A 20,129-nucleotide genomic window follows, 5' to 3' on the forward strand; every position below is an offset into this window, starting at 1 on the left:
TAAAACACTAATGACAATTTATTCCAAATTGAAATAGATCAAGCTCCTTCCATTCTTCCTGTTTTATTTGTAGACAATACCCAGATAGCTACAGCATTGATTGCCTTCCGGTATCCGATTTGAAATCAACACCAGAACAGACTAAAGCTCATCCGGTTCCGGTTGTCGCATCCCCCGTTGAGTTTCAGGAAATATTTTTGAATTTCCATTTCTCTTGTAGGTTAATTATGAGAAATGACTTATACAGATAATAACAATCCAAAATTAAATTTTATCCGTGTTACTGATTTAAATAATATCAAACTAAAATGGTAAAAGATTTTTTAAGTAAAGTAAAATAATTATCTTAAAGCCGCTTAACCCGAAACAGGCACATATTATCTTACAGAATAAAAGTACGTCATTACATAGATAATAAATTATAAGATTGATTTAATAGTTTATTACAACAATCCTTACATGGAAAACGCAGATTAAAAACCTTATTGACAAATAGTAGTTCCTGACGGAAGTTAAAATCTATTGTGAAGTCAATTAAGAAAAAAAATAAGTTTATCGGATATATCTAATATTGAAGATAATTCAAACCCGATTATTTTTTTCTCTATTAGTAGAAAGTCTTACTCATAATACATCTTTTCAAAATTAAGAAATTAATTGAATATAATCCATAGTAATTTTTATATTGATATGCATATTTAAAGGAGAAAGGAAAATCAGATATTTTAAATGATTTTTTTAAAGGAGCTAAAATATTGTCCATGAACAGGTAATATATGTACTTTGTTGTGAAAAAAATGCTCGGGTTTGTTCTTCATGAGATAAACATGTAAGCGATAGATTTAATTTTTCTAGGAGATTTCACATGATATCAACAAAGATCAACATAGGATTATTTTTTGTGTGACCTAACAAAAATTATTTTTTTAACTTTTGAATTTTGATATCTTTTAAAAGAAAAAGACTTTGGGGATATAATTTGACAAAAGTTGAAACAATTTATGGACAAATATTTTTCAAGAAGAAAACGAATATATATTTTTAGCGATTAGAATCGGACCAAGCGGCTTTAAAATAGAGACAAACCATGTCCTATTCTTGAAATAGATTTATATATTTGATAGAAAAAATAATTCATCGTAAAGCAAAAGTTAGTACAAATGCATACAATTTTGAAGGTAAACAAATAATAAATTTATGATACTTTTATTATTTTAGCTACAGCAAAAATCCCCTTTACAACGGCTGTAAACGGTCACGTGTTTGTCCCACCTACATCTCCACCCCAGGTAGAGCAACTGATACATCCATATTCTGTTTTATTCCACTGAATCGTGTCATATCAGTATCATTTAAATAGAAAGTAACGTATTTTGAAAAATGGAAATCTAACATGCTTAAAAATTGCTTCATACAAGATATGCTTCAAATATTTTTTTGAAAATTCAATGGTTTGCAGACCTATCCTAGACAGTCTAATACAACAGTATCATGTGATCCTTTGGATTGTTCAGACCATTGCCAATGTACCTACATCGTAAAGCTTGAGAAAGACAAAACGGTGCAATTGGTATTGCATAACATGGGTATGATCAATGTTGACATGTACCTATCTTAAGTTTTTTGGTATGTTTTATGACAGCAATCACTCACGTTAGTATTATCTTTTATTCAGATGACGCACCTTTTGGTATGCCTCATCCTGTTCATATGCATGGTCATCACTTCCATGTGGTCAAGATTGCCTATCCTCACTACAATTCTACTACCGGGGATATCATAGATAAAAATAAAGATATTAAGTGTAATACTAAGAGCTGTAATGATGCGTCTTGGAGAAATGAGAATTGGACATTGGGTAATGTTCCAGGGTTGAATCTCGAGAATCCGCCTCAGAAGGACACGATAGCAGTGCCTAGAAATGGCTACATTGTTCTAAGACTGAAAGCTGATAACCCAGGTAACTATGTTATACTTGTTTCTTTTGTTTTACAATTTTGATGAGTTGTTTATCGTTATAAATTATTAATTAAGTGACTTTAATAACTCAGTCTACAGTCTTTATTGAATAAAACAACAAGACATGAAGAGCAATATAATCTTACCCAACTCTTGTTTTCAGGATTTTGGTTTATGCACTGTCACATCGAAATCCACCAAATAGCTGGCATGGCGGTCCTCTTCCAGGAAGGTGACGTCAGCGACATGGAACCCGTTCCAGAAGGCTTCCCCACATGTGGCAGCTTCCAGATGACGCCAGAAGAATTCAAGCAATATCTAACACCAGAGGGCGCAAGGAAAAAGAAACATGTGCAGAAGCGTCTAAATACTCCTAAGCAAATTCTGGTAGAAGAGGTTGATTATCATATAGTCGATTACGTGCCCGTTGTAAAAGGTAAGTAAAACTACGATAGTGGTCTTAAACAGGATTTGAAAATGAGTTAAACGTTTGTCTAAAAATATGTCTCATGTTAAAATCTATCCAGTACGTCCCTTTATAAGCCATTTATTTTATTTTTCATCAGAATATTTTATCTAAACTTAACAACAAGAAGAAGAGAGGAAAATCAAATTATATGATACTAGTATATTGAACCATGGAATTTCCATGTTTCACTCTTTAAAGAATATGCAAAAGGTTTTATTCACACAATTATACTCAGTAGTTAGTTTTAAATTCTCTAATTCTGAAACATTAATGTAACATAAATATCAAAAAGGTCCCTCATATAAAATAGGTATAAAAAAAAAAGATAAGAATAACATTATTGTATAAAACTACATGTAATTTAATCAAAACATCGTATATCATTTTCATTTTACAGAAAGAAAAGAAGAACCAACATCCTCTCAAGAAAGCGGGAACGTATTTAGAGAATTTCATCGTTTTCATCATAAACACCATAGAGTCCATGTGGCTTTGATTGCAGTTCTGACATTGTCACTTTTAATAAACTTGATCTTCATCACAACCTGCATATGTCGTAAATGTCGACGATCTTCTGCTGTAGACGCACTGTCACAGAAAAAGACGATGCTTGCCCAAAATCTTGTAAACCATGAAGGTTTAAGTGCTTCGGAATCCAAACAACGTCTTGTGTAAAATTCTGAAGCCAACTCAAGCTAACAATCAAATAAAAATTAATATTGAAGTTTTATATATGTTGCCTTAGTTTTATTGTCTTAATTTCGAATATGCATGAATGCAATTTAACTTTACAGGATGCTTTAACTATTAAATAAGTTACGTTTTACTTGAAAATATTATTTATAAAGTTGTTTGACCTGACTCCCGTTTATGTTGTCATGATAGCTTTCAGAATAGATTTGGAATTGGAAAATACACACCATGACTTGTCCTTTGAAATGTTGACATTACATTTTGTTGACTTCTTTTGTAAATATACTGTAGCATTATATCCTGGTGATTACCTAGAGTATTGTATCATATACTGTAGACTTTCCTCCTGTTTCATGTCTTGTAATACCTTCCCTGAAGATATACTGTAAACCAACTTTTATTCGCATGCGAGAAATTTTCGCGAGGTTCGCGAGAGCCTCGTCATCGAGAATATTTCTCTCTGCGAACCAGTCCTTGACCTCTCTGTCCATTAAAAACAGGTCCAAAAAAGGCTTGATCGCGAAATTTAATCGTCGCAAATTAGTTGACCCCCGGTAAATCGCGAAATGAAGTCGTCGCGAATAAAAGTTGGTTTACAGTAACATTGTTGTAGAAAAACCTTGAAATTGATTTCAAATCAAACTTATTAAATTATTTCCTATTCACGGTTTGAGGTGTCCCATTAAAATAATGTCTCCCAAAAGTCTTCTCGACAATCTGTTGTTGATATCTCTACCGAGTGGTGAGACTTCTGTTTCAAATATTATATATTATTGTATATTTAACTATATTGTTCTATACTCGGCACTTAGGGTCATTTAGAAGGGAGACATCTTTTTCATGCCAACACCTACTGCGACACGGGACCTCGGTTTATACGGTCTCATCCGAAGGACCGGTCTCCACGTTCAACAAAGGGATTCGATCCCGCAACGTAAGGATCAACTCCTTACTTCGCGACTCTAGAGCAGATACTCTCATCACTGCGTCACGCAAGTGACTCTCTCTCTCTCTCTCTCCTTTTATGAAATTATTATTCAACAAATAGATATATTCCAAACATACTTGTACTATCTGAAAGAGGTTTTCAGTCGATTTTGTTGAATGTATTTAAATGACATTGGTTTACATTAGATGGTGCACTTTTAGTAATCATTGACAAGATTGACTTAGGACCTGCAAGTCCCCAGCTTCACTAATTTGCGTAAACTGTTTTTATCTGTATAGGAAGTAAACTCAATGCATAATTTTTATGAACAATGCATCCAACATATTACCAGATCGGAATGTTTTCTTCATCTTTTCGCAATATTTGACAGTGTGTGTTAGATAGGTCATTTACAAACCAGGAATCAACCAGCATCAGTATTACTTTCAATAAAACGTCTATGGTTTATGGAAAACTGATTTTGATAAAGTTGACAAACAATGCCGATTGCATTTAAAATTTGAGGTTTATTTCTTTATCTGCAATGTTTTGCAGTTGTTGTTTTTGTCCAAAACTGATTTGCAGGACCAGAATGCATCGTGTGATGAAAATCCAACAATATACATCGTTGATTTTATCATTGTGCAGTGAAAGGCTGATGGGAGGAAATTCCAAGAGAACTTCCATTTGGGAGCATTGCAAAGTCTTGCAGTACAACCCAAGAGGGCCATTTGCATTGCAATTCAGATCTTTCCCTCAAAGTAGCACAATATCTCTTCTTGTACAACGGTTGAATTGCCCACCACCACCCTTCAATGATGTACTTTTATACAAATTTTGACTTCGCCTCAGCAAAATTGAAGTCACTTCTTACTCAAGTTAGATAACTCCACTTAATAGTTATGTCCCTTTGACTTACACGCAAACAGAATTGGTGGCAAATCTTATCATATTTATACCCCCGCTCCGAAGGAGAGGGGGTATACTGTTTTACCCTTGTGTGTCTGTCTGTCTGTCCGTGTGTCTGTGCGTCCGTGTGTCCGTTCGTAACAAATTTTCGGCGCAGTTTTCTCAGCAACTACTCATCATAGATGCTTGAAATTTTAACACAATCTTCTCTGAGGCATGCCATATGATGGGATACATTTTCGCTCAAATCCGATGTGAACTTCCTGTTTGTCTGTGCGTCTGTCCGTTTCATACATAACAAATTTTCGACGCAGTTTTCTCAGCAACTACTCATCGTAGATGCTTGAAATTTTAACACAATCTTCTCTGAGGCATGCCATATGGTGGGATACATTTTCGCTCAAATCCGATGTCAACTTCCTGTTTGTCTGTGCGTCTGTCCATTTCATATATAACAAATTTTCGTCGCAGTTTTCTCAGCAACTACTCATCGTAGATGCTTGAAATTTTAACACAATCTTCTCTGACGCATGCCATTCATTGGGATACATTTGTACTCAAATCCGATGTCAACTTCCTGTTTGTTTGGCAGAAGGATAAAAAATTTCGTCGCAGTTTTCTCTTTAGCTATTCATAGCAGATGCTTGAAATTTTATTACACTCTTTGTTGAGGTATGCCATATGGTGGGAGTAATTTTGATATGAATCTGATGTCAACTTCATATTTTACTGTGCATCTGCCTGTTATTGAACTTATGTATATTAACATGATACTGCTTATTTACATCAGAGCGGGGGTATTACTAGTGAGCATTGGCTCACAGATTTCTTGTTAATGTCATTTTAAACCCAATTAGACCCAGTGCTAATCCGTTCTCTTATTTCGATTCAAAAATGTGTCGAAAATTCAAACGCAGTGTTGCAACAACGACTCGAATTTTTTAGATGAATTTTAATAGGACATCAGCTTCTTTGGCGTCCTTGAACAGGTAACTAGCTGAGAGTTAACAATGAATAGCGGACGGCTTTAAGGAGTGAGTTTCTCTCATTGTATTATTACGGTACCTCCAGACATTTAATCTTTATTGTCTGGACTCACTTTTTACTTGCACGGACGGCCACTGGAAATCTTATGATATGAAAAGTGAATATTCTGTCATATGCAATGTAAATTACTCCCAAAATCCTAGGTGCAATTTTGTCACAATCAAAGTTCAGAGAATAATAATAACAGAGTATAAGATCCCACCTAGTGCCTCTCTCTCTCTCTTAGTAAAGGATCAACACTTTGGTATTGTACGAGGGGTGATCAAAAAAGTTTGCAGACTATCTCTATATATACTAAAGCATGATTCAGATCAGAATGCAATTTGGCATACCTATACTCATGTTCATGCTCTATAAACAGTATCACCCCTAAATAATACTTCTTTATAAATAAGGAGCTGCACGTTGTCTTTTTTTATGGAGATATGCATTTGGTTGCAATAATAGTTCAGTTATGTCTGAATACATGTATTCTAATTCGTTTTTTTCAAATCACTGAAATTAGCACTTTTCAAAAATATATTACCAGACTTTAAAAAAAAAAAGTATCTTGTCAGAAAAGCATTATATTTTTGAAAATTGTTCAATTCAGCAACTTTTTCTTCCAGTGTGTGTATTGACATGGCTAGAAAAACGCATAATATATATAATATACCGAACTCTACCCGGAGTTATCATTCCATTTATTGTGGTGAAGCGTAATACGCCCTCTGGTGACATTAAAGTCTAGTTTGGGTCAAGGCTATAGATGTTGAAGTCAAAAGTCAATATCAATTTGTGCTGATTGCAAGGACAATTATAATGTTGTCCGGTTACGTACAAGAACACGTACGCTGGGTTTTTTTTATGCCCTTTACTCTCCTTTCCCATTCACTTCATGGAATCCAACCATGATGCTAACTAGAGCAATTGTTATATTGAGTACAACACAATAGTGTTAGAAGTGTAACTCATAGTGATGGAGAAAAGTGTAAAATTCAACATTTATTTGTCTTCCCTGGTATTTACAAGCTGGAGAGTAAAATATGGATTGGCCCAAAATCTCTAAGGAGACTGTATGTGTATAGTGGAAATTTGATAACCCTACTCTATCGATTGTATACTAGTTTATTTAATCTATAGTCATCAGTTCCATTTTACATAACAAAAATAGGAAATCAGATCAAAGAAATGCCATCTTTTAACTCAAATGAAAAGTATTTTCATCAATTGAATTTGTTTAAATTTCATTTCTTTTGTAGAAAAGTGGAAGTATACAAACTAACAAAAATGAAGGCTTATACAAAAATAGAATCCATATGTTCTACATTTGTACCAATTTGATTTTAAATCAGATCAACAACTAGACCAAATATAATATGCCATTCAAAACAAGGTCAGCCATAAGAAAGATGAGAGCTAACTGACAAATTACTTCTGTAGTTTTATGCCTTAATAGTAATATAGTGAGATCAATGGTATATATTTGTAACAGTCAACTTGAGGACAGTTCTAGCAAAGTTTTGATACAAAATGCATTTCTCTGCCTAAAAGAATTGAATAATGTCCACCAGATTACACACCCTTTTAAGTGGGTGAAATCACAAACTGGAAGACAAAATCTTATTCAAAACATATAAATGTATTTACATGAAGTACATGCCCACATTTCAGGTTCTTTGGCATTTTTTTTCATAAATTATTTACATCAAATTCATCTAGTAAAAATAATCTAAAAAGTATTTTAATACATAAAAAATATATTTCAGCTATATTTGGTTTTTGCTTCTTCGATTTTTTGGAATGTTTTACAAATATTCTAAAAAATACATCTCCAATTTAAGAATCCTTATGAAGTTGTGAATTCTATTTTCTGAGGGGGAATAATTTGTTGTGTAGGTTGTAAAGAAATTCCCTGGGCGGTAGATACTGTAGTTGGTAATGCTTGTGTCAAAATGACCTGATTGGATCCCGAGGTAGAAGCAGGTGTGATTTTGGCCATGATAAAGTTCTGATTGGTTCCTGGCACTGAAGAGGGCGTGGATGCAGCCACAAGAGTGGCGCCTGTCGAAGTACTGATGATTGTTGGAAGCGTCATGGTGGCTTGAGAGGTGGGTGTGGTTAACTGATTTGTGGGCGTGGCCATCACTTGAACAGGTGTAATTGGTGGAGAAAGAGGGGAAGACAACTGAGGATTGTAGTTTGATGGAGGATTAATCCTCTTCTGTTTTTGTCTTCTATTACAAAACCACACTCGTACAACCTCTTTTTCCATATTTAGTGTGTCTGCAACAGAAGTGATTTCCTCCGAGGATGGTTTGGGATTCTGTTGAAAGCTTTTTTCCAGGGCCACTCTGATGTTAGTTTCTATACTGGTTCTCTTTTTCCTTCTCCTGGACACAGATTCGGGAGATAGACTATTACCATTGCCACCTGGGCTCCCTCCCACTGGTGTGTTCAGATTAGCACACATCGTGTCCGCATCCTTTAACCACTTTTGTAACAGGGGTTTTAACTTGCACATATTTTTAAAGCTCAGATTCAAAGCTTCAAATCTTGATATTGTTGTCTGGCTGAAATCATTTCCATATAGTTTTCCCATAGCTAAGCCCACATCACCTTGTGTGAAACCTGCAAAGTATGAAAAATTTTAACTTGCATACATGTATGTCTTATTTTACAGATTTTCTTAATTATCTGAGTATTTCTTTTAATAAGGAATATACCTAGTTCTATTCTCCTCCTCTTAAAGGTTTTAGCAAACTGCTCAAGTTCTTCCAAGTCAATATTTTCTTCCTTCAATAAAAAAAAAAGTGAAATTCAATATACAGGTGATTGAATCAATTCACAAAGATAAACTAGGCAGCTAAAACTTGGGGTTATATTTTTCATTGTCTTTAATTTCTATTATGTAGCCTTTCAGGTTACCCCAATAAAAGTTGTTGCAAATAACTTATGAATACTTACTGGTGGTATCTCATCCACAGAGGAATTCATTTCTTCAGGCTGAGTTTTGATGGTAGCATTTGTAGTGGACACAGCTGGTAGAACTATCTGAGAAGAGTTGGAGATCTTGGTCATTGTGTTCTGTACTTTGACAGGGGTTCCACTTTGTTGAACTGGAGTAGATTGGGCAGCAGGGACCTGTATCTAGAAACAAATCATTATCAAGGATTAATTAATATGCACACTGGAATCTAGAGTTAGGAAAAGGTTTTGGTAGGGACAGTAGATCAGTCATGTTCTTGTGAAGATTTTTATTTTTCCTATGTATTTCACAGTAAACCTTTGATTCCCTATTGTGACCCCATCCTAATCAGGTGGTCATGATTTTAGCAGTTAAGAATCTACACATCTAAGGAAGCTTCCAAAAAAAAATTGAAGTTTTTCTGGTCCAGTGGTTCTCAAGAAGAACTTTTTTACTGACCCCATCTTATTTTTAGTCTTTTCTTGATTATCTCACCTTGTAAGGGGGTTTGGTCCTTCACTTTAATAATCTAAATACAACTTTAGTTTACCCAAGGATGCTTTGCACCACCTAAGTTATAATAGACCCAGTGGTTCTTGCAAAGAAGTGGAAAATGTGAAAAATTTACAGACAAATGGACGGCAACTGGGGTTTAGAAAAGCTCACTTGAGCTTGAAGCTCTGGTGAGCTCATAACTATAAACATGCCACTACACAATATCCCTTCTGTCGTAAAATGAGACAAAAACTGATTGAAAGGTATTGTGACTCATCTGTTTAGTTAACCCTCTTTCGTGTATATAACTGTTATCTAGTTTTCACACATCACAACGCACATGAGCTGAGCAATCTTGTGATTTACACCTTTGTAAGTATCATAGATCCTCTTTTACCTACTCCTTGCTATGGATATGTGTACATATAGCTGCAGAACTGTAGCTCTCCGAGCTACAGTGCCACCCATTGAAAAAACTGTATATTTATTGCGCACAAAAGGTATGGATTAATTCTTCCAAATTCTTACCTCAATTGCAAAAAATTTAGATTTCAAAAAATTCCGTACTCTTCTATCAAGTACTTTCGTAGTTGACATCTACACGAAGCGCGTTGGGCCGAATTATCTTGCAAACCAAAATGACATTACTCAGTATAAACAGACAAAATTTTCGATGATCTCGAAATCAGGGCCAGGAGGGCTATAAACAACAACTATAAGGTATGTTTTGTTGTAGATACAGTGAAAGATTATGTTAGGAATACATGATAAGTAATATTTTGATATTATAGTTTTAAAAACATGGAGAAATAAATCGATAAACAGCGCACTTTTTTGTGCGCAATAAATATACAGTTTTTTCAATGGGTGGCACTGTAGCTCTTCGGTCTGTCAAATTATTTTTTCAGAGAGCTGCAGATCTGCAGCTAGTGTACATAAAGGTTGTTTCAAGATCACAGTTACCTCTCTTTGCTCTTACCTGAAGTGGTTGTGTGGTTGCATTCTGGAGTTGCTGAAGTTGTTGCAGAACAGCTGCTGTTGGTTGTTGCTGGGCTTGTTGTTGTTGTTGTTGCTGCTGCTGCTGCTGCTGTTGCTGGACTTGCTGTGTCAGTGAAGCCAATGTAGCAGCAGTAAGAACTGGAATTCCCTACCAACAAAATATTAATAAATTTTCAGAACTTACAGTGTATCAGACATCAATGTTTTGTTGACATTGCCACACTGAGATGTCTTTAATAGTGTTGAAATTTCTAGGTTTTTAACTCTGAGCCTTATTTTTGTTGTTGTTGCCCACAAATTTATGTCTTCCACTAAATTTTCAACTACTGTACAGTAAATTACTAAATGTAATACTAAAGAGCACCCAGAGTTTCCATTCAAATATAACGGAGGTAATAAATACTTGTAGACCACCAAAGTTCCCAATCATCATATCATATAGACTTAGGTACTTTGAGCACTGAACTCAAAAATTACCCAAGTCCGTATAAGTATAACGACCAAGTCCATTTTTCGCTTGGAAAATAAGGAAACTGCCCATAAAATATATATAAAGTTATGTTTACAGTTGTCTTCAGTTTCTGATAATGCCAATACCAAAAGTTTATCCTATTCATTTAGCACTCTTCTCCATTATTCTATTACCATGTATGCTGTACTTTATTAACCTGCCTCTCACCTGGTTTTGAATCAACAGTGGTTGAAGCCCTGTTGTAAGCTGTGCAGGGTTCAGGAATACAATCTGTTGTGTGCCCTGGAGGGCCCCCGCCAGCCCCTGTAGAGTGGTTGTGGCTAGGGGTGAGGCCTGGATCTGTGTGGACTGAGGGGTGGCACTACTGATGGGGGCCTGTTGAGAGACTACAGAGGTGGTGCTAGCAGCAGAACTAACTGCAGGGGAATTGGTGACTTGTTGTTGAATCTGCTGAAAATTGTATGATAGACAACATGGTCAAAATGATGCAAATTTTGCAGAAAAAATTTAGTTGAAATTTACAATATTCCCTAATACAATAAAGGCAATAAACATGATTTCAAGTGGAGATTCTTAAATAACACATACCGTATAAGTGGAAATTCTAGCAAGACGAAAATTTAGCGATTTGTCTTTAAAAATTCGCGTTTTAATTTTAGCGAGATGCAATTTTAGCAATTTTGAAATGTTCACTAAAGAAACTATTTCAAATACAATTCAATTAATTTTAAGCGATATGAAATTTTAGCGATTTCAGCACCCTCACTAATAATGCCAAGATTAAATCCTCGCTAAAAATTCTGCTTATACGGTATATTTACATCATTTCAAGTGATAATGTAAATACATGTACATGATTCATATTAAATAAAATTTCATTAACTTCATCAACCAGATTCCATTACCTGTTGCAACTGAAGTTGCTGTTGTTGCTGAGTTAGTTGCTGTGTAAGTTGCTGCAGTTGCTGGAGATCTGCAATCTGTATACCAGCAGTGGGGAGAGCTGCAGACACTGGAATCTACAACAAGCAAAATCAAATGAAACCATTTCCTCCAGCTTACAGTTACTATATTAAAAATAAACATGAAAAAAAAATACTGATATTAACAATTATTTAAGATATGGCCCACAGCAAATCAAATCTCGCTGAAAGTTATTTCTTTTCTTTTAATACCCATCCTTTAAATTACCACAAATCTACCATTTCTCTTGCTCATTTTAATTTTTTGTTAAGTTATATATTCAAGATTATTATATTGATTTTAAACATTTTAATCTCTCCATATAGAACAATTTTAAATCAAAAAATTTCTGTTCTTTCTCGTATTAGTAATCATTTTCTGTCAACTAAAACCCAGAATAAGCATCACCCCTAATAAGCTTAAACATGTGTGGCAGGAGGGTTTACTAAATTCAGCATAAACTAATATCCCTGCAAGATTGATCTGAATTTATATCTTAAATACAATTTTCATCATAAAATATGTTTGTTGATTAAAAAAAAAAAAGAGAGAAAAAATTTAGAAAACTTAGTTTATGAATAAATAATGAATATGGTATTATTTCAAGAGTTACCTTTCTTTTACAAACTAACATGAATGAAACATATTCTTCACAAGCATTCTTGCTTAATACAGTGTACCGGTATATATGTGACAGTTATACACAAACAAAAATAAATAGCTAAAATTATATTCCCAGATAAATTTAAGTTATTTGTTGCCATAGCCAATTTTACTTTTAATAGTATACAAAGAATATATTCATTGGTGGTTGTACTTGTAAGGAAAAGAATCATTAAACAATTAAATATCAACTAACAGGTAAAGTTGAAAATACCCAAATTTTCATACAAAATTTTGACTTGGGGGATTTTTAGAACTCTCCATCACTTAATATGCTGCTCTGATCAGTAGAGAAAGCATACCACTGTTGGTTGTCCATAAGGGTTTTGAATCAGTAACCCAGAGTGTGCTCCAGCTGTTGCAAGTGGAAACTGCTGGGCCAGCAATGCTGATTGAAGTTGCTGCTGCAATGTTGCACCAACACTTGTCTGAAAATATCAATATTTTATGCATTTTCAAGACATTTATTTATATACATTGCAAATTGCCTCAACATGCAATGAATTTAAATTTGCCAAAGTTTTTTTTTTTTTTTTTTTTTTTTTTTGTCAATGTAAGATATTAAGGCAATTAGGAACTTGTACAAATTTTTTTTTTTTTATTCAGACATGTCAAAAATTTATATATCTATTACAATAATATACACAAATAATTGTATATTTACCAAGGTACTGACTGGCTTGGTGTCTGTCTGTCCATTATTTGCTACAGTTGCTGTCTCGGAGTTGGCTTCACTATTCATCTTTATACCTGTAGTAATAAGGCAAAATATTTAAGATATCTATAGATAACTCAAGAGTTTGAAAAATCATATATTAAGCTAAATATATGCAACAACTATAGGTCTTTACAATAAAAATGCTTTACAAGTATAATACTACAAGACGTTCAGAAATGACATGCTAAAGGTGTAAAGCAAGACCTAACATGCCCAAGTCTGTAGTGTATCTGTGCAAATGGAAAAAGAAGCAAAAAAGTCCATCATTTTAATGTATTTACATTATTCAAAATACATCATCTAAAATAACCTTTCTCTGTTTCTGAAAAAAAAATTATTGTCTCTGTTTCCATATACAAAATAAAAGAGCAACTTGCAAATTTAAAGAGGTGGGAAAGGTGGAGGGGGGGGGGGGGGGGTACTCATAAAAATAAGTTATGCATTTATTAAATTTATTACCAATCTCATGACTAATGTACTTGTTAACCATAGGAAATAACACATATCTTTAAATATCAGGCCTGCAACTTAGTCTTTTTGATGCACAACATGTGTACTTAGAGCAAGTCAACTCAATATACTGATATATCTGTTACATATGCAATAGACATTGAGAAAATTACATTTTCTTGCTCATACGCAAACAACACACTGAATATTGTCAATTATGTCCAGAATAAACCCTTGTGTCTGGTCTTCCCATCATAAAGAGAGAGCATGCACATATATATGGTGGCATGGCGCATTGCACAGCATGGCTCCAACTGGACCAAGGCAACAAAGTCATTGGCCATAGACAGAGCTGACAACCACATCTAAATATAAAATCTCCATCAACTAGTTACTATTTCTTCATTATAAACTTGCTGTCCAAATTGCTTATTTCTGTTTGATAATGAAAGGCCAAACCGCAGAGCCTATAATAAGGTTACGATTTTTTTGTGCTGCAAACTTATATAAACGATACGAGAAAAAGGTAAACGAACAGGTGTGTCAAGGGGCATCAATTCTGTCTTGGTGATTTATATGGAACGCAACCAATAATAAAATTATTCAAACAGATTAAACATAAAAGATCGAGACGTTTCCGTTAGCATAAAAAGCCTGCAGCAAAATTCCGAGAAATTCTTTTTTTTTTTTAATCACTTCGTAACAAGGAACGAATTGTTGTCGCATGACTTGCGCGATTATAATGAATAAGCAATGACCATATATAATGACCAATTATTCATCGCTGCGTCTTTAAACGTCAAGATACGTTTTGTGCGAATCATTAAAATGGATGATAATGCTAAATTATGCATACAGTTTTGCGATTTGCAAACGTGAAAACGTGAGAGAAAAAACTTGTTGTGTAAGATTATATATGAGTTCTGTATCAAAACTATGTGCGAAAAATTGTTTCATAATTTGAATATTGATTAGCGAATCTGAATTTATAAATGAAGATTCCACATCATTATATATATAGTATCTAAAAGTACATATTAACATGATTAAGCTTAAGAACTTTTCAATGTTTTTATTGCATACTGTCTAGTATGTTTTCTTGTAAAGTACATGTGCAATTTTTATATAAAAAATGTAATTTATTAATTTGAGTATAATATATATATACATTTAACTTTTTGTATTTATTTGCACACACTATATATAATTTTTAATGTAGACTGACTGTCAAACTTAGATAACTAGAACACCAATAAGCCAAATTCTATGATACACCAAATAAAATTCAACATTCCTGTACCAGGCTAGCTATAATGACTGTTAATTCATATCTTAATCTCAGTATTTCAAACCCTCAAATAGCAGCTGGTAACCAAAAATTTCATTCCCCCTGATTTTCGATTATGGGGGAATAAGAAAATTACATGTATACAAAGGCAACATTGTCTTAGAAAAACATGTTTCAGACACAGACAGCTTTGCCTCAGACACATACGACTCACAATTTTAAGCAATGCCTCTTACATACATGTGATAACCTCAAAGGCTTTGCAATTTTTTCTGCAAGAGGCAAATCAGAGTTGATATTAAATTTAATATTTTTGTCAAATCAAGGAGAAGACCTCAAAGGCTGAGTATTAACTTGCTTTATTCTTTTTCAACAGTAGTAGCTGAAATCACCCATTGGATAGTTTGTATTATTAAGGAATCACTGTCTAGTTCGTATAGTATGCCAGGGCATCAACGATAGTGGGAAACATCGGATAATTTGCATAACGGGCAAAGCCCGTTATGCATAAATTATCCCATGTTTCCCACTATCGTTGATGTCCCTGGCATACTATACGAACTAGACAGTGATTCCTTATATTTCCATTTCATTGTGAAATAAAATTGTAGATTTATATTTTAAAATTGTAGACGTAGATTAAAATTACACAAGGACTCCCTTGCCAATTTCCATACCCTCGCCCACTAACATCAAACACAAACATAAGGCAGCCGCACGAGATTTTCATGCATAATTGGCCTCCTTAGCGTCAGACACAGAGACAGATGCGCATGAGATTTGCATGCATATTAGGCCTCCCTAGCTCCTGACCTTTCGACCTAATTTACATTGCGGTAGAATGATCAAGAAATTAACTACGCTAAGTTTCAAAGAGTTATCACAGAGACAAAAATAAGAAATGGAAATATATAACAGTAACCTAATATGCTTGAAATATAGACATGCACATATCTAAAAATCAAGCATAATTAGGTATCTTTTTAAAACTATTGAAAATATACTTATGTACTCTACTAAAAAATGTAGGCTTCATATTTTAGCAGATTTGGTATGGGCAACAATGCACAAATTCATGAATAATGTTAATAAATCATTCATAAATAAATCATGGATATAGCGCTAATTCATGATTATACCAACCACTGAATATACCCATTGATTACACTAAATTTTAAATCTATCAATTTATGTACACTTACAGCATTTGAATTGGTTTAAATTTTTCAAAATTTTTGTTTTTTAATACCTTTTTTTAAATATGATTCAAAAAAGGTGATACAACTTAACTATGCATGAATACATAAAATAATTTATTATAGTGTTAAACAACAAGCTAAATAGATAAAACAATCGTGAAAATTAATATCTTCCTTTTCTGACTTTTACATTGTAAAAACTTGTATTCTATAAGACTATAGTACTGATGACATGTGCTTTTTGATAAGATATAACATTCTGCATATTGTTAACGCAAAAAAGTCCAAAAATCAAAATTCAAAAAATTAATTTTTAACTTTAATAATAATCAAGCAGTGAAAAATGGGCGGTTATTAAAAAGTTAACATACACCCCTTCACATATATATGATATAAAACAAAACTTAAACAGAATGAGCAATATACTGTGATAAAGGGCTATAACTCTCATTAAATTTGTTAATAAAAAAATTTCAATCTTTTCATCTTTTTTTCAAAATTTGAATTAAATTTTTTCATCCTTGGTCACATTTGGAAATACACAACCAAAATTTAAAAAAAAAAATGTCAGACAGGGGTCTGAGGACATTTATAAAATTTCAGAATTTGTATAAAAGCTGATGATTTGACTGAGGCTGACACTTTACTACTCAGTGTTGATTCTATAAATGTTTCAATTAAAGTAAGACATTAGCTCCTTCAGGAAAATATGACAAGCATCCTTAAACACATGTACATGTAAAAGCTAATGGAAATATCATATTGATGACAAAGTTGTTAGCTTGTTTGATGGTCATTGCATGTGAAATTTTGATAACAGCTTGTTCATGATAACAAGTCAGTGAACTGACCTGAGTCTGATCATGGTGAAAAAACATTTCTTACTCAAAACATTCAAAAGAGCCAGAATGAGCTAATTTAAATGCCTATTACTTACATCCATAATACTTGACTTACAAACAGGAGATGGATTTCAAATAATAAAACAATAGAATTACATGTCAAAAAGACCTACTGTATATAGATCACTATATTTTTGTGAGGTAATATTTTTGCGAGATAGCTATTTAGTATTTAAAAGAGATATGAACTTTTCTCGAGTTATGATTCTGTTGTATAAAATCATTAATAATACGAATATACGTGAGAATAAATTTTTTGTGAGCAGATGCGTAATTATGCATAAAATAAAGTGATGTACAGAATTTTGTACATGCTTTCTTTGTCAAAAGTAAAGATAAAAACACAGAGATATTGCAGTTTTAAGCCATTTTCTTTTTGAGTGTTTTCTTTATTCTGCTGAGTACATTAACGTGTACCTATAGCATTGCAAAATAAGACATCAAATCAAAGCACTTTATGACTAAACTGTTGATCAAGAGTTGTTTGGCTTTTTTTTTTCTAATATTAAAAGTTCAGCATAAAAAAGGTAAAAGTGAGACAGCTATTTTTCTAGTGGATTTTTTTTTGGCAAAATTTGCAATTCGATTCTTTATGTTATTCCTTGCACATTACTGTATACAGGGTTATGTTTGCCCTATCACACATGAAATCAGTTTTGCCCTGGTTTAAATTTGCCCATCTATAGATTTGTTCAAGAAATTATACTGTTTTCTTTAAATTAGTCCCGTTTTCAATTCACCCAAATGAGGGTAGGGTGAAAGGGTGCAAAAATAAAATTCTAAATCTAAAAAAAAATCAACTTGTCTCAGATTGACCAGTTTTGAGATATTGAATGCATTGCAGGTAATAATCGAGTTTAAATTTTCTTCTTAGGAGGATTTGTTTCCCCTTAAATTCCAAGATAAAGCTAGGTACCGGTAATTTTTTAAATATTCATAACATTGTTAAATGCATGAGTTTAAAAGAAAAACACTTGACAGCATTATTTTCTACAATGAATGCTATGCCAAATATTAACTTTTTCATATATTCACCATGTTCACTACCACTGATAAATGTCATAATAATTGTAAATGATTTGTATATAATCATAGATTATAGTAAAATGGGATCTTTTTAATGCTTAACATGTGAACATTATTTTATTTAGCACTCTATACATAAAATTGCATCATAATTGTGAATTTTTAAAATCAAATTCCTCTTAAAAATCACTAAACATGCTTAATAAACCAAAAAAAAAAAACTTTAAAAGAAACTTAAATTGTTTTCATTTTCTGAAATTTGAATTAGATGCAAAAAGTAAATTTGAATTTGAATACCTCCAAATTCAGACTGTTAAAATAGAAAAGCTTAATTTACAAAAATCTGCAATTTATTATTTATATACAAAATTACACATTGTAATTCTACTGAAAAACCTCAAAATTAATATTCATTTTATTATAATCCTAATCAAATTAAAATAACATCTATACTTACTGAATAATTTTCTTCGCATGCCAGTTGCAGAGGTAGTGGATTAAAATATGAAATTAAGTGGAGCTTTGATCCACATATGAAAAATTTCAACAAGGCTCTGAAACCCATGAAGTAAGTTGGTAAGCATTTATTTTAAAAATAAAAATAAGGTCGATAAAATGATTGTGAACCTACGGGAAGTTACGCATGATAATGAATCTTAGGCCGCCCTTCGCTGCACATTGTACCTTTCATGTCATTTACATAAATGAATAATAATGTGGCCATAAACCATGCGGCCATGTCATAACATGTATATATATCCAAAGTCAATTGACAAATTCACAAAACTTGACAAAGTTTCTTGTCTACATTTTAATTTTTTTTTTCAAATTAAAATTCATGGAGAATTAAAATTTTAATTGGATGGAAATAAATCCTCTATAAGTAATTAAATTCAAATGTAAATCTAAATGTGCCGGTTTCATAAATAATTTATCCATTTAATGAAATATAAACAGAATAATGAAATAGATCTCTGTACATGGGTACTTATTCTTAGAGGACTTCACCCCTTCACAAGGAAATTTCAAATATGGCAATGTTAAACTTTATGTGCCACTGAACATTTTTTTTCCCACAGAAAAATTGTCCCCACATGACTGTGCATTATAAAGATTGAGTCCAAATAGTTTCATCCACAAATTATAGCTGCACTGGCAATGAATGCAATATGCATAATAAAAAATATAAATGACGTTTAACATTATGATTTACACAAAATAACTTGTCATTTTATAGTCATGGGGGAAAAAATCTAAATGAATTTGACAATCAATTATAAACTTTCTGATCGAGTGACACTAAAATTGTGAAAAAATACTTCTGTTGCAAGATTTTATTTCTTAAAAATTAAGAGTGACAAAATTATTACATATTCTCCTTAACATTTTGCCATATGTTGTGTAAGATCACAATTAATCAACTCCTTGTGTTCTTCTTCAGAATTTTTCTTTTCAATCTTTAAAACACTCATATTTTTAATTTTGGACACAATCTTCTATTGTGGCCCCTCTCTGTGGGTTGATTTTGTTATAAAAATTAGAATACACAATACTCTTTCTAAAGCACGTCCAGTGTTTTCTTAAATTACTCCTACTTAACTTCATCATTTCTTAATTATCTCCCTTTAATTGATAGTGCAATAAGTTGGAAATCTGGAGTTTTGATATTCATACTAGTGAGGGCAAACAGAAAATACAACCAGCACTCTGTATATAAGGTGAACTTAAGTCTCTGGCTAAGGTGGGCTTATAGAAGTACTGCAAATAATAGACAAAAAATATGAAATCTGTAAAAAACTCTGAGTAAATTCAACACAGTAAAAGTAATCAGCAATTTCAAGTTCATGCCATCTCAAAGTATTCAAAAATATTGAATGAGCTGATCAATATGATATTACATCACACTGAACTTCTTTTATCTTTGAATGTTTATATGCAATAGCATGATTTAAACAAAGGCACCGTTTATCGATAATAGTCCTCAACACCATTGCTGAAACAT

At 32.8% G+C, this 20,129-nt stretch overlaps 2 protein-coding genes across 4 annotated transcripts; one reads left to right on the forward strand and one right to left on the reverse strand.

Moving 5' to 3' along the window:
- Positions 1–43: 43 nt before the first annotated feature.
- Positions 44–3,129, forward strand: LOC134261789 (uncharacterized; the record flags this gene model as incomplete). Its single annotated transcript, XM_062744188.1, has 6 exons — positions 44–216; positions 1,219–1,289; positions 1,460–1,586; positions 1,676–1,960; positions 2,123–2,395; positions 2,826–3,129. Coding segments are annotated over 6 exons (1,207 nt in total), but the record flags the coding sequence as incomplete, so codon positions are not given.
- Positions 3,130–7,763: 4,634 nt separating this feature from the next.
- On the reverse strand, positions 7,764–18,673 carry LOC134261787 (POU domain protein 2-like). Of its 3 annotated transcripts, none has more exons than XM_062744187.1 (9): positions 18,585–18,673; positions 13,209–13,294; positions 12,847–12,972; positions 11,824–11,937; positions 11,126–11,368; positions 10,427–10,594; positions 8,952–9,134; positions 8,711–8,780; positions 7,764–8,615 (listed from the first exon to the last, which is right to left on the reverse strand). In XM_062744187.1, exons 1-9 carry the CDS (start codon positions 18,601–18,603, stop codon positions 7,834–7,836), a joined length of 1,791 nt encoding a protein of 596 aa, XP_062600171.1. In that variant the 5' UTR covers positions 18,604–18,673; the 3' UTR covers positions 7,764–7,833. The 3 variants fall into 3 exon arrangements, with proteins under 3 accessions (XP_062600171.1, XP_062600170.1, XP_062600169.1); XM_062744186.1 differs by lacking the exon at positions 18,585–18,673 and adding an exon at positions 13,945–14,532 and having other exon boundaries at positions 11,126–11,365; XM_062744185.1 differs by lacking the exon at positions 18,585–18,673 and adding an exon at positions 13,945–14,528.
- Positions 18,674–20,129: the final 1,456 nt, after the last annotated feature.

The sequence above is a fragment of the Saccostrea cucullata genome, unplaced genomic scaffold, assembly GCF_032062105.1.
Source record: "Saccostrea cucullata isolate Sc308-1 unplaced genomic scaffold, CSIRO_AGI_Scuc_v1 ctg11975, whole genome shotgun sequence".
Lineage (NCBI taxonomy): Eukaryota > Metazoa > Mollusca > Bivalvia > Ostreida > Ostreidae > Saccostrea > Saccostrea cuccullata.

What these genes read in the sequence shown, in the direction of transcription:
- LOC134261787 (XM_062744185.1), bottom strand. Translation starts at nt 14,077, where the DNA reads ATGTGGTTGTCAGCTCTGTCTATGGCCAATGACTTTGTTGCCTTGGTC. An exon ending in CACTGTTGATTCAAAACCAG is followed by an intron (nt 10,595 to 11,125) that starts GTGAGAGGCAGG and finishes TTTTGTTGGTAG; the next exon opens with GGAATTCCAGTTCTTACTGC. An exon ending in CTGTGGATGAGATACCACCA is followed by an intron (nt 8,781 to 8,951) that starts GTAAGTATTCAT and finishes TTTTTATTGAAG; the next exon opens with GAAGAAAATATTGACTTGGA.